Below are 14,349 nucleotides of genomic sequence, written 5' to 3' on the forward strand. Positions count from 1 at the left end.
GCTTTAATTACTAATTGCTGCACTCTAAGTAGAGACAGATGATACGTATGTTTGTGACAATTTTCCAGAGGGAGAGCTAAGTAACCAGGCTCATTTTTCCATAATGTGAACGTTATTCACAAACTATTATCATAATTGATGCACCAAGCCACTGTAGGGTAAATAATGTGTTGTGTGTGGGAAGCAAGCTAGTAGTCAATGAATATTAAAGAACAAAACCTCATTTTAAAAGAGAAGCTGTAATTATAATCATTCTGAATTCGTACTGCAAAACCAGTTAAAATAACTTGGCTGCCATTTATCTATGTAATTCTGTGTGTAAAGGAAGTAGGTATATGAGTAGAGTTGTGCACACGTTTCTGTAAGAAGACACAATGTCAAGCTTTAGAAGGAGTTATTTTTCAAAGACATTTGATACAGAGATGTGAACACGAACAGAAGTTTATCAGTGAAATTTATATTAATGGGGGAAGATCACAATTGTAGTTTTATCTTGCTTATCATGCTTTGTAGGTGCTTTACATCTTCCTGGAATGTCTTGAACCTTTCCTTGACCAAATAAGCTTCTGCATTTTTTTCAAAGCTCCTTTTTCTTAGCAAGCCTTTCTCATCCACTTCTAATTTCTCTCTTACTGCTACTGCCTTCTAGATACTCATCAACCTCTGTGTGTGGGTATTGATTTGCACTTGTGGGATTTGTTGTTTAGTAATAGGAGGTCATAAGTCACTTCCTATGTGTAGCATTAGTCTCCCCAACCAGACTGCCACATCATTTCAGAAAGGGATGGCTCTGTTTCTGTGTATGTGTAGCTCATTCTTGTATTCTCATGGATCATGGTCCGTGCACTCTATGCATATGCTGACTCCTTTCAGAGGTAATCTGGTTATCTCTTTTTCTCCATCAGATGTTTTGTTTTATTTTTATAAAATCTTTTTTAAGTTTGGTGCTTGTTTACAATGTCTGTAAAAAATGCACTATTATAACTGGAAAGAATTAGGTCCTTTGGCATGGAGTTTTTGATGGAACACTTAATCAGGAATCTGGAATGTGGCTTACATGAAATATATAACCTCTCAATCTTTGTCAAGTTCTGACATCCAGGGGAAAGATGCTGCCTTTGTCTCTTGGTTTTTAATGTTTTTGACACATGGGTTTTAGATGCAGATAAGGTGATTGGATCAGAGCTTAGATACTTTTATATTTTAAAGTATATTATGGTGTATCTATTTTTAGGAACCTTTTAGAAAAATCTCTTCAACATTGATCCTGTTATTAGTTGTATCCTCAGAATATTCTGATAGTTTCCTTCAAATATATAACTGTTCCTTCTGTATGGACTTCAGTTGTCTTTTCCTTATACAGCAATGAAAGTATGGGCAGAGCCTGAAATACTTTCTTGTTCAAGTTTCCATGGCCTTTAATGTCAGACAGAGATAATTTATTCAGCTAGTTTATCCATTTGAACATATTTCCATAACAGAAAAATGAATAAATAGAATGTTCCTTAACATATTGCTTGTATAGACAGAAACCATGTTGTAAAACTGTGTGGCTCTTCCTCTCAAAAGAGTATTATTGGTTTCCTGCCTTTATCCCATTCTTAAACAATTTGACCTTTCTGAGGGCTTTATGGAAAGTTCTAAGGAAAAAAAATAACAAAACTCATACAACCTCAGGAATTCTAAGTATCAGAGTTTACCTCTATGAAGGTAATTTTTTCAAATTTCAAGGTATAGTTCAGTGCATAATATGGGTCATTGTTAATGTATCTAACTCTGGGATAGCTTAAGTTTGCTTGTCCAGATAATAATTATGTCATTATCCAGGAGTAGACTCCTTAGAGTGGCAAGGACCCCTGGAACTGATCCTTGTGGAGGCTCTTTTCATCCCCCAATCTCTTACAAGATGGCTTGGTGTCTGTTGACACCCTTTTCCCACCATGAGAACCCTAGGTGGGACTTTGGCCTGGTTCCCTCAAGGACTCTGGAAACTGCTTAGCTTGGAATGGTGCCATTTGAGGCCATTCTTGGCAGTGGGCCTTGGCTTTTTTCCTTCTAGGCCCTGTGCCTCTTAGGAGCAGAGATGAGGTCAGATGCAGATAACACAGGCATGGTGTCTGTCTCCTGAAATGCATTTCTCCCTCCCCCTAAGTGTTAAGGAAGAACACATTTATCATGGAGTATAATGAGGAGTAGGAAAGAACATGTAGCTTTTTATTTTTCCTGCTGAATAGCAGGAGAGTAGGATAAAAATCTGTTTACAAGTCAGCTGTATCTCTTTGTAATTTGTGTTCAAGTAATTTGAGGCTTTACAGTTAAGCTAAACTTCTGAACAGTTTGATTTGCAAACTCTTTCTTGGAGGGCCAAGGGAAGCTTTTGTGAGGATTTGAGGTCTGAGATGAGAATCAGGACTTAAGCCAGGGTAGAGGGTGTGTGTGTGTGTGTGTGCGCGCGCGCGCTGCATGTAAAGCATGTGCGTGGTTTGGCAGGGACAAGGACAGTTGAAGAAAAGAGGAAGGGTCTTTCCCAGCAAAGGAAACAACACATATGAAGGTCTGAAGAATCCTGTGATTTTTGTCAGGTAATGAGTCCTTTTGTTGTCCCCAGATTGCGAATCCGAGAAACCACCAAGGAGCCGACACTGATGCAAACACACGAGGGTTTATTACAAGCTCGAGCTTGGGTCTAAGTATACCCGTCACAGTGGAGCAGGAACTTGGACCCTGAGACTAAAGCGTAGCAGATTTATAGGGGCCAGTGGCCCATGGGATACGCAGAAAGTTGCACAGTCATGTTGGTCCACACGCAGGTGGCCGATTGAATTACATCTTACCCTATAGTATCTATTTGAGCTGGCCTATTACTTTGGTCAGAATTGGCACGCGGGGCACAAGGCGGGGTTACATTGTTATGAGCCGATTTCCGATTAGGGTGTGCCCTGGGCTTGACTACGGTGGGGCAGTGCCCTAAGCAGGTCGGTGCAAGGCGGGTACAGCACAAAATGGAGTCAGTCCTGCTCTGCTTGGCCAGGGGTAGGGGTTTTTTGTTAAATTTCCTGGGTCCCATACCTTTCAAAGGTTTTATTAAGAGCTGTGGCCAGGCCTGTTTGCTGAGAACAGAGAAAGTCCTCAAACACCCATCATACCTCTCCAGCCTCTCTTAACCAGCATTCAGAGGCTCTGCCAGAGGAAATGGCGTGGTCCAAGTGCAGCTGGGATGGAAATGAAGTCCGTTTAGTGCTGCTGAAGCAGTTCCTCTGCATAGACTGTCCCTTTCTAACAGTAAACTGTTTAAAATGAAACAAAACAAGGCTCGTGGGAGCTGGAAGGAGAAGGAGTTTATGTCAGAAAATGAAAATGAGTTGCTGCAGAAGGCCTGTCTTGGTGATGGTTTCAGAGTTATTAAAAGGACTCAATTGCTAGTTTGTTTTATCTCTGTGTATGTTTTTATGGACTTTTAATTCTCCAGAAGACATGAAGGCTAAAATAGTAATCCTGTCTCTATTAGGAAACAGGCTCCTGTTGTCGGAGATGACTACCTTGCAACTCACAAGCCATGGCATCTATCAGTATTTACGTTCACCAGGGAGCTAGATAGACTTATGTTGTCTTCCCAGCTCTTCTTTTTCCCTTCCTTATGGCAAGTCAGGCTTTGAACGTAATCACAGTGTGACTAAAGCTCTGCCACAGCAGGTGGAGTTTCTAACTTGAAGTCTGAGAAGTGATATTTTGATTATGTTTCCAGCTAATGGTTGCTACTAAGCAAAGGGTAGGAGGTTGTAGCAGAGTTGAAGGTGACATTGCCTTTACCTTTTTATCAAGCTCAGTTATGAGCCTTGAGCTATAATAACTGCTTTACAAACATGGGCCCATTTTAAGGTAGATTCATTTAGCCTCAGTATACAGATGGGGAACTTGAGGTTGAAGGAGGGAACAAGTTTGCAGTTGTGCGCAGCATTTGGTGTGGTCAGGATCGGAACTGAGGTCCCTCTGTCTCTAGAGCTCTTGTGGGTAACCACTGCCTGTTGCAGGATGCTCTCTTATAACATAGCCTGTCCTTCCTCCTCCATCAGTTCTTGTCCTTCCCCTCTTATAAGATGCTCTAAAGAAAACACAACCAGAAATCTGCCTCTCGCATTGACCCTCCTCTCCTTCCTTATGTTCCATTAGGCAATGCCTCATATTCATGCAAATATTATATATTTTTGGGGGATAAAAGAGCAGTTTTAGCTTATCTCCTTTTGACTCTAAGAGAATTTGTGTTGGTTAATTCTGTCTATTCCATAATACCATGTGACCAGAAATATGTAACACAGTTGTATTCTCAGGGATATACTTACATGTGATAGCCTGAAGCTAGACTCAGGAGCCAGGAAGACTCACAGACCTTGTGAGACCCTGGTGAAGTCACTTTACCTCTCTGGGCTTTGCTCCTTTCATCACTGCAGTGTTTAATCTAGGTCACTCCACAGTTTGGGATGTACAACATTTATTAGGACGCTAAATAGGTCACATGCAGCATGTCCTTGTATGCCCATTATTTTTTGATGTTTCTAGAAGCGATGGTTAATAAACTAGAAATTCATTAAAAATATTATTACATTCTTACATTGTGTGTTTCTTCAATTAATGAATGCCTGCTAAAATTCAATATGTTATCAAATGGGGACTTCATTATTTCTTTTTAATTAAAAGGGGCCTCATGCTAAAAGTTAGACACTATTGGTTTTCATGAACTTTTAAAGTCCCTTCCCAATAAAATATCCAGTAAGCCTGCTAATAAGTCTAAATACTTTATTACCCAAATTCTAGCTGTTTGGAATCTTACATTAACTTACTTTTTCTTCTTCTCCATGAGCATTTTAATTTATAGTAAAAGGGGGAAAATCGTGAGGAAATGAATTGACTCTAAAAGAACCAATCTTCCATAATCTGTCCCTGAACACAGAATGTCTTACCATCATGTCTGTAAGTACAGTTGGTCATGGTCACGCAGTCATCTTTCCCCTGCCCAGTCCCTGTGTGCTGTGAAGCCCTGTACACCTCACCTTCTTTTCCAACCACAAGCCCATCTGGCCTCACCTCTTCCCTCACCCAGCCTTGTTAAATGGGAACCCCTCACTGCCTCTTTTACTGGCTCTCTCAGTTCCTGGAAGTTCTTGTCCTTCTGCCGTTTCCTTCCAGAAGCATGCCAGCTGTCTGTCCTCTCTTGAGCTTCTATGTTCCACTTGAGAGAATTAAAACTGTCTGGAATGTAATTATAACTTACGTGGATTACATAATGTATATATACTGTAGTGGGCCTCAGTATTTGAAGGACTTTTCATTGTTGCCCATCAGTCCACTTACCATGTTGCTTTCTTTTCCCTTGGTAACAGTCACAAATTCTTCCCACTGAAGGCTGCAATCTTAGCAAAAGTTTATTAGGAATTTACTGTGCTAGAGGAAACATGCTAAGGACTTCAGATGCATTGTCTCAGCCCCATTTGTGCCACATGACTTAACTTTTCTTCCTTCTGTTACATCAAACAAATAGTAACTGACCATCAGCTATGTCCAGGCACTGGTCCACATCACAGGCTGTAACTGTGATTGAGGGAGGCTGGGGACTTGCTCCAGAGAGGTCTCCACTTCAGAGGGAAATGCAGAGAAGTAAATAGGCAAAAAGAACATTGTATGAGACGTGCCATTAAGGGGAGAAATTCAGTATATGATAGATGAACCGACTCAGGCTCAGGGATGCGGGTAAGGAAAGCTTCTTGGAGGAAGTGACAGCTAAGTGCCAATCCAAAGGATGAGAGTAAGAGGTGACGTGATAGAGGATATAGAGGTGTTCCAGAAAGTAAAACACCTGGGCGCTGAAAGATGCAGGGAGCTGAGAGGGGCCAGTAAGAATGGAGTCATTGTTCTCAGAGAAATTAGTGGCCTTCAGGTATTAACTCCATTCACTCTATTTCCTACCTCTGAAGTGATTTATATCCTCACTTACTAACTCAAATTAGAATCCACTGAGATACTTTTTTGTTCCTGTGTGTTAGGGGATGAGTTTTGACACACTTGCTGTCAATCTTGGTACAGAGTTTTGCTGTGTACTTGTGTAGGTGCTCTGCCGAGGTAGTATTAGGGTATTTGGGTGCCTTTGGAAGAAAAGACTACTTCAAAAACATTATGGGAAGGTTTGTGATTATTGTGATGCAGGAATGGAGTTTTTCAAGAGGGTTTTTCAGTGTTAATCACTCCCAGAATTGTGAATGCTACGATGAAGGGGCTGCTTAACCTGGCATGTGATAGATGCTTCCAAAATGGAAGCATATCCCTTCTCCATCCCGATGTCCAGTAAATGACATGTAGGCCTTAGCAAATGTGCCTAGACTGAGGAAAGCATGATGGGCCTTGGAGGAAAGGTCTGTAGGGATGAAGGATTGGAGCTTCTATGACACAGAAGTAGGGAAATGAAGTGATGGTCCACACATGCTTCTGGTCATTTGCAGATGTGAAAGATAAACCCTGTGTAGACTTTTTTCTTCCTGTATGGCAGGAAAGGTTACTCATTAGAATGGCCCCATTCATCATTTGGAATAAAAGTGGGCACAGAGAACAGCTGTGTGGTAAAAGATTTCAGGCTTTTTTTCAAGGCACTTTGAAAGGTGGAAGCCTGTGATGAATACTCAGACTCTCCTATTTCTCTCTGCAGGTGAGGGTAGTGTACAGCATCCCATAGTATGTACTTTTAAATCCAGATGAATCTTAATTATTTTGTATTTAATAAGTAAATATTTATTACTTAAGGATACGGATACAGGAAGTAGGGACAAGAGATGTGTTGACAAACTATTAAGTAGTTTGAAGTGGGCAGTTTTCTACATGCCGGGTTGTGGCCATGTGTCATCTGTAGCACAATGGTGCTTGGGGCAGCAGCTTCACTTGTGCTGGAGATCTTCACATACTCAGAGATCTCACCCCTCATTCTCCATTTCTTCTGTCTCTTGCATCTTGTAAAGTAGGTGCTGTGATTCTATTTCACGTATTAGTCTTGAAATTTGAAAAGTTTAATGCGTTAATAGTAAAACAAAAGTAAAAACACTGTCTTTACATTTCTGGGGAAAAAATGTATGAAGAAATGTCATTTTCCAAGCTGTTAGTTCCTGAGGCTGAATACTGGGAGCTGTTTTCGTAGCTGCTAGTAGAAGTAAAAGGGAATAGCAAGAGAAAGCTGGCCCAGTTTTTCTCTTTGTCTACGAGAGGTCGAAAGATGTTGTTTCAGCTGGAGAATTTAAAATGGATTCTTTTTCACTTTTTGCTGAAAAGACTGGACTGCTTTTAGTGTTGTAATCTTCCATAGGCGTGGAGAAAGGTCACCTCCTGATCTTGTTTTGGGGATCATGGGGTTAAAGCTGTGGCAGAGTCCTTTATCTAGACACAGGCTCTTGGCAGAATAATGTTTGGCCAGGTGTTAATCTGTGTCCTGAGGGGGAGTGCTGGAATTCATTATTCATCCCGTGGGGATAGGAGTGGGAGGAGGAGGTTGTCCTTCTGGGAGGGTACAGGGCCAGGGCCTGCCTCCTGCCTTTACCAACATGAGCCATTTGTGAGGAAGGCAGCTGAAACCCATTTGAGGAATTCTCTTGTCAGCTGGCCAAGAGTGCAACACGGAGCAAGCGAGCTAGTGGGAGGGAGGGAAAAGCAGGCAGCTCAGGGAAGCAGTCCTTGCGTGCAGTTTCTGGAAGCAGGATCACACACAGTGTTGTAGGCACTAAGGGAAGGTGTATAGGAACTTTAAAGGGGAAGGAGGCCAGGTTTGAAATAGTGCATTTTCCTATTGCTCTCCCCTTTGCCCCTCCTGCCTTTGAATACATGGCATCCTTTGGAAAGCTCAGCATCTGAAAGAAGCTTTTGCCCGAAACACACTTTTTCATCAGCGTTATACTATTTTGTTTTGTTTTTCTTTTCCTTTTTATTTTTTCCATCTTTTTCCTCTGAGGGCAGGAGGTGAGACAATGATCAAGTCAAGCTGGTTCTATGTTAAGTTCAAGTATGCAGAGAAGGTAAGTCAATATGTTTTCTTTTCCCAAAGGGAAACCTGCTACCTCCCTCCTACCTCCTTCTGTGGACAGGCTCCTCTGGCTACCAAGGGAAGCACATTAGCCCAGAAGTTGTATTTATGAATGGTTTCCTCTGGCTTAATGATTCCTGGATGAAACACAGGCTCTGTGCTGACAATCAGACATTGCTATTGACCATGAGGAAAGAATCTTCACACCCAGTCCCAGAAGCCTTATTCAGAATCTGAAGAAGGAAAATAATGAAACTGCATTCACAGGAAAGACAGGCGACACTTGAGAGAGAGTAGTTTCCAAGAGGAGTATTTGTTACGGAACTTGATGTGTTTTCTGTCCTGAGACAAATTGACAATCACTTCCTTTACCTATAGTTTGCTTAGTGAGAATTTTTATTTCTTTCTTTCAGTTAACTGACTTGACTCATTCATGTATGTAGAAGAAGAGCTTTGCTGTGTTCTGGGGTATAGGAAGAATCCCACCATTTTGACAAACTATTTTTGAGACTCTCTCTTTACTGTCTGTTGAGGGAGGATTACATTTTAGGGAAGCACTCAATTTTGGTTTGCATCTCAAATTTTGATGTTGCAGTTCTCTGTTTTTTTTTTTTTATTTTTTTATTTTTATTTATTTTTATTTTTTTGCAGTTCTCTGTTTTAATATATCATTACTAGGCTTGGTGGGAAGAAGTGTGTACTTTCTAAGACATTTTCCCTTACCTGGAGACGATGACCCATCCTTTTTTGTTCTGGATCCATATGTGTCACTTAACTCTGTTTGGAATTTATAGGGTTAGAAATGAGGTTTCCAGGGGCAACCTAAAATGTCTCCTTTTTGAAATCCTTTCTTGATTTTCTTGTTGACAGTATTGGCATATTGACTGTAGAGTTAAGCTGAGATCCTAGAGAAGGGAGACATAATGTGGCAAGATGGAAATTGTGATAACTTACCTTACTTCTTATGATTATATGCATAAATAAGCAAGTTGAAAAATTCCTTCTCCATTCTTCTAGTTTAAAAAAGAAGTTAGTATACTTGGAGCTCATTTTGCCACATTTTTTTTTCTGTATGGATCTGTTTCTACTTTATTTTTATGACAGCAAAATTACTTGTTCTTCACCCGTGTGTATGTACTCATCAAAATATATAGGCTTTTTATGTAAAAAGATCCATCCTCCATCTTATTTTTTAAAATATATTTTATTATTATTTTTAAGTTTGCTCCATGCCCAGTGTGGATCCCAGTGTGGGGCTTGAACTCACAACCCTGAGATCAAGACCTGAGCCAGGATCAAGAGTCAGATGCTTAACCAAGTTACCCAGGCACCCCATCCTTCATTTTAAACCATTTGCATTGTTAACTGTTAACATTATTATTACTAAGATATTACACAGGGTCAGGAAAAGTGATGTCTTGGTTTAGAATTTACTTTTTTTCTCTGTGGATTACTTTCCTTGGAAGAGCCTCTTACCCGTTCTTGGTGTTATGAATTTTGATAAATTAAAACTGTGTTCTACCTCCTTAACATTTTCCTTTCACCATAAATGAATGTCTTGCCATAGAAATCTGAAACTCATAATTAAGGACTGAGAGTAAAGTAATGTAAAAAAGGGGAAAAAGCATTTCAAGCAATGATCTTGATAAAAAGGAAAAGGAGGGGGATGTTAAATTAATTGCCTTATCTGAATGACCATATTACTATTCCTTTAGCAGCAAAATGAGAGAATGCTTTCATATACAAAGATGTGTCTGTCATAAAGCTAAATAATGTAAGCCTCCATAGCTAATTGAAGAATATCTTGCTTTTATTACAGATGGGAGAAAAATAAACAAAAATCTCAGTTTTGGTTATGACATGCTTATGGTGCTCTAGATCTCTGTGATTCTCAGTGGAACTTTTGTTGTTTTGTTTCTTCCCTATAATTTATTTTTTAATCTTACACTGGAGGTCCCTTCTCCCTCCCCCACCCAATCCCTCCCAAACTCATCAAAATGAGTTTAGTTTCATTGGAGAGATAAAAAGCTTGAGTGTAAACCAAGGGACAAGGATGCTTAAAAAACTGATTGATTGATTGATTAAGAAGTTATTTACTTATTCACAAGAGACATGGCGAGAGAGAGAGAGAGGGGCAGAGACACCGGCAGAGGGAGAAGCAGGCTCCATGCAGGGAGCCTGATGGTGGGACTCGATCCCAATACTCTGGGATCACACCCTGAGCCGAAGGCAGAAGCTTAACTGCTGAGTCACCCACGCGTCCCAAAAAACAAATTTAAATCATTCTTTTCCACATTATTTTAAAAAGTTATTCTTTTTATAGAGATGTTAATTTGAAATTTCCTCCAGTATTTTTTAAAAGGGTAAGAAGAAATCCCTGTCTCTATTTCCAAACAGTGACCACATAATTTGATATAAACTTGTAATTGTTGGAAAGATAATTTCATCTGCGAAGTTTGTCCACAGTTGTAAGAGAATACATTATGTGATACCTTTAATGGACAGTCATTTCTTAGTTTTACATTTAGGAAAAATGATTTCATCAGTCTTAAATAGCACGAAAAATTAAGAAATTCAAGGTAATGCATTACCAAAAATATTGCCAATGGTATTATTTTCCTGTGATCATCAGGATTGTGATCCCTTTCCAAAATTTAAAAATATCTGTATCTAAATATGTATATAGTAAAACAAACCTCTATTACCTCTACCACATACACACTTCTCTGTAATATTTCCATATAAATTATTGATGAGTTATCTCTTTCTTTTTTTTCAAGATTTTGTCTATCATCTACCTATCTCTCTATCTAACTACCTATCCATCTAGAGTGAGTAGAGTGAGGGACAGAAGGAGAGGGGGAGAGAGAAAATCCCAATCGGACTCTGTGCTGAACTTGGAGCCCATTGTAGGGCTCAATTTCATGACCCTGAGGTCATGACCTGAGCCAAAACCAAGTGTTGCTTGCTTAACCCACTGAGCCACCCAGGAGCCCCAAGTTATCTCTTTCTTGAATTAGGTTGGTATGTAGCCATCATTCTGTTTTTTGTTTTGTGTTGTTTGGTTATTGACTAGTTAGATATCTGTCTTGAATTTCAATAGGTATCTCTAATGCAGCATCTCTAAAATGCAGTAAATTTCTTCTTTCTCAACTAAATGTATTTATATTTCCTACCATGGGTAAGACATCACTATCCAGCTGGTTATGTGTGTTCCCAAAGGACCTGTTTTAGTTCTGTTATCATCTTCTTCCTGGTTTATTAGAGGAGCCTAATTGGTCTCCATATTGTCCAGTTCATGATACCTTCCCGTGTTACAAGACACTGCTAGAGTGATACTGTTCAAAGGTCAGTCTGAGTCTCTTATTCCCCTGCTTATTAAAGGCTGCCCTCTCCTCTCTAAGAATCCCAGTTGATCTCTCTCAACAGTGCAAGCACTTGTCCTTGTATATATGTAATACCTTGCATTGTGATTATTGACCAGTCTGTGCCTTGAGGCACCATAAGATCCTAGAGACCAGAACTATGTCTTTTTTTTTTTGATATCCATAATACTATCATAAAACAGATGCTCAGTTATTCTTTAAATACCATAGATTACTCTGTGGTTCTTTTGGGAGTCTGGCTGACAAGAGTTTGAATTCTGCTTCTGCCATTTATTGGTAGTATATGACTTTGGGTAATATATAGAAACTTGATAAAATTATTTATATATTAAATTGGGAAAATTATTGCCTAATATACTTTTTATAGCCTTAATCATTTTTACTAGACTTAATAAATACAAGAGAAATGTTGTGAAACCACTAGCAATTGACTAGTATACTTTTAAAAAATAAAACTTTTATGTTGAGATGATAGTAGATTCATATGTAGTTGTGTGAAATAATATGAATACCAGGTGCCTTTTATCTAGTTTCCCCTAAAGGTAACATCATGTGAAAGTATAGCATAATATCACAACCAGGATATTGCTAGTAATGTAGTCAAGATACTAAAGATTCTGTGCCCCAAAGATCTTTCATGTTGGCCTTCTATACCCGCCTTTGCATCACTTCATTGACTCCTGGCAACCAGTACTTTTTCCTCCATTTGTACTGTTTTGTCATCTCAAGCACGTTCTATAAATGGCATGATATACAGTGTCCCTTTTGAAGATTGTCTTTTATCATTCAACATGATGGAGATACATCCAAATTGTATGTTATTCCCTTTGGTTTCTGGGTAGTATTCTAGGGTTAAGGGTTTTAATCATTTCCCCAATGAAGCACAACTGCATCGTTTCCAGTTTTTTTAATTGTAAATAAAACTGCAATGAACACTTGTGTACAGGTTTTGGTATAGACGTAAGTTTTCTTTTCCATGGAATGAGTGCCAGGAGTGCAATTGCTGGATAGCATATTTAGCTTTTAGGAAGCCACCAAACTATCTTCTAGAGTGGCTGTATGTTTATTGTACGTTCTCATTGTAGTTTTAATTTGTATTTCCCTATTAACAGCTGATACGATGTTAAACATCTTTCCATATGCTTGTTTTTCATTTGGGTATCTTCTGTTAAACATCTCTCATTAAATGTCTTTTGCTTGTTCTCTCATTGGGTTTTTTACTTTTATTGTTCAGTTTCTAAAAATTCTTAATGTATTCTAGATGCTAGTATATTATTGGACATGTGGTTTATAAATATTTTTTTCCAATCTGTAGTTTGTCTTCTCATCCTCTTAATAGCATTTTTCACAGAGCAAAAATAAAAAATAAAAACTAATTCTGATACAGCCCAGTTTATGAACTTTGTTCATTTTTATGCCTTGTTTTTTTTGTGAAAGCTAAGAACTCTTTGCTTGATCTATCTCTTGATCCTGAAGATTTTTCTTACCTTTTTTTTGTTTAAAGAATTTCATAATTTTACATTTGATTTGTAGTATTCTGATGATTTCTGATGTTAAGCATCTTGTGTTTTTTGGTCCTTCTGTATATCTTGGGAGAAATGTCTATTGAAGTCCTTTGCCCATTTTGTAATCAGCTTATTTGATTTTTGGTTGTTGAGTTGTAGAAGTTCTTTATATATTCTGGTCATTAACCACTGATTTGCATACATTTTCTCCCACTTCATAAGTGCCTTTTTATTCTGTTGATTGTGTTCTTTGATATACAAAAGTTTTTAGTTTGATGCAGCCCCATCAAATTTTTTTTTCTTTTGCTTTTTGTGCTTTTGGTGTCATATATGAGAAATCATTGCCAAATCCAATGTCATGAAGCTTTTCCCTTATTTTTTTTCTAGGAATTTTATAGTTTTAGGTTTTAATGTTTAGGCCTTTAATTCATTTTGAGTTAATTTTTATATATGGTTTGTGGTAATGGACCAACTTCATTCTTTTGCATGTGGATATCCAGTTTTCCCAACACTATTTATTGAAGAAACTGTCTTTTCCCACTGAGTGGTCTTGGCACCCTTATTTAAACAAAGATCATTTGGGACACCTGGGTGGCTCAGCGATTGAGTGTCTGCCTTCGGCTCAGATTGTGATTCCAGAGTCCGGGATCGAGTTCCGTATTGGGGGCTCCCTGCATGGAGCCTGCTGCTTCCTCTGCCTGTGTCTCTGCCTCTCTCTCTCTTTCCGTGTCTCTCATGAATAAATAAATAAAATCTTTAAAACAGAACAAAAAAAAACCAAAGATCATTTGTCCATATACACAGGAGCTTATTTCTGGGCTCTCTGTTCTGTTCCATTAGTCTATTTTGCCCATTTTGTCCTTATGCTGGTACTGTACTGTTTTCGATTACTGTAATAAGTTTTGAAATCAAAGTGACAGTCTTCCAACCTTGTATTTCTTTCAAATTTTTTCAGCTACTTGGAGTCCATTGAGATTCCATATAAATTTTAGGGTGAATTTATCTATTTCTGCGATTCCCTGACAGGCAGTTTTAATTCTGAAAGGAGTTGCTTTGAATCCATAGATCTCTTCAGGTAGAATGCAGATCTTAACAATATTAAGTGTTCCATTCTATGAACATGGGGTGTCTTTTCATTTGTTAGTATCTTTAATTTCTTTCAGCAATTTTTTAGAGTTTTTGAGTTCTTAGTTTTTGTTATTGAATATAATGTTTTTGAATTCTAAATTTTCTCTTGTGTTTTCTTTATATCTTCTATTTCTTGGCTGAGATTTCTTTACTGTGGCTATTTTTTCTTTGGTTTCAAGCATGTTTGTAATTGCTTGCTGAAACATTTTTATGGTAGGCACTTCAAAACCTTTGTCAGATAATTCTAATATGTCTATTATCTCAGTGTTGGTGTCTA

The 14,349-nt window shown here is 38.6% G+C and overlaps 1 protein-coding gene across 10 annotated transcripts in view; it reads left to right on the plus strand.

The window, feature by feature from the left end:
* AUTS2 (activator of transcription and developmental regulator AUTS2) overlaps positions 1 to 14,349 on the plus strand; it is a 1,131,932-nt gene that overhangs the window by 358,764 nt on the left and 758,819 nt on the right. Inside the window, exons 1-2 of one of the 10 annotated variants that reach the window (XM_072837555.1) lie at positions 5,703 to 5,745; positions 7,987 to 8,045. The exons of the other annotated variants lie outside the window; for them this stretch is intronic. Coding sequence (XP_072693656.1) covers positions 5,718 to 5,745; positions 7,987 to 8,045 — 87 coding nt within the window. The 5' untranslated portion in view covers positions 5,703 to 5,717. Of the gene's footprint in view, positions 1 to 5,702; positions 5,746 to 7,986; positions 8,046 to 14,349 lie in introns of those variants that run through there. 10 annotated transcript variants of the gene reach the window in all.

Source organism: Canis lupus, chromosome 8 (genome assembly GCF_048164855.1).
Source record: "Canis lupus baileyi chromosome 8, mCanLup2.hap1, whole genome shotgun sequence".
Taxonomy (NCBI): domain Eukaryota; kingdom Metazoa; phylum Chordata; class Mammalia; order Carnivora; family Canidae; genus Canis; species Canis lupus.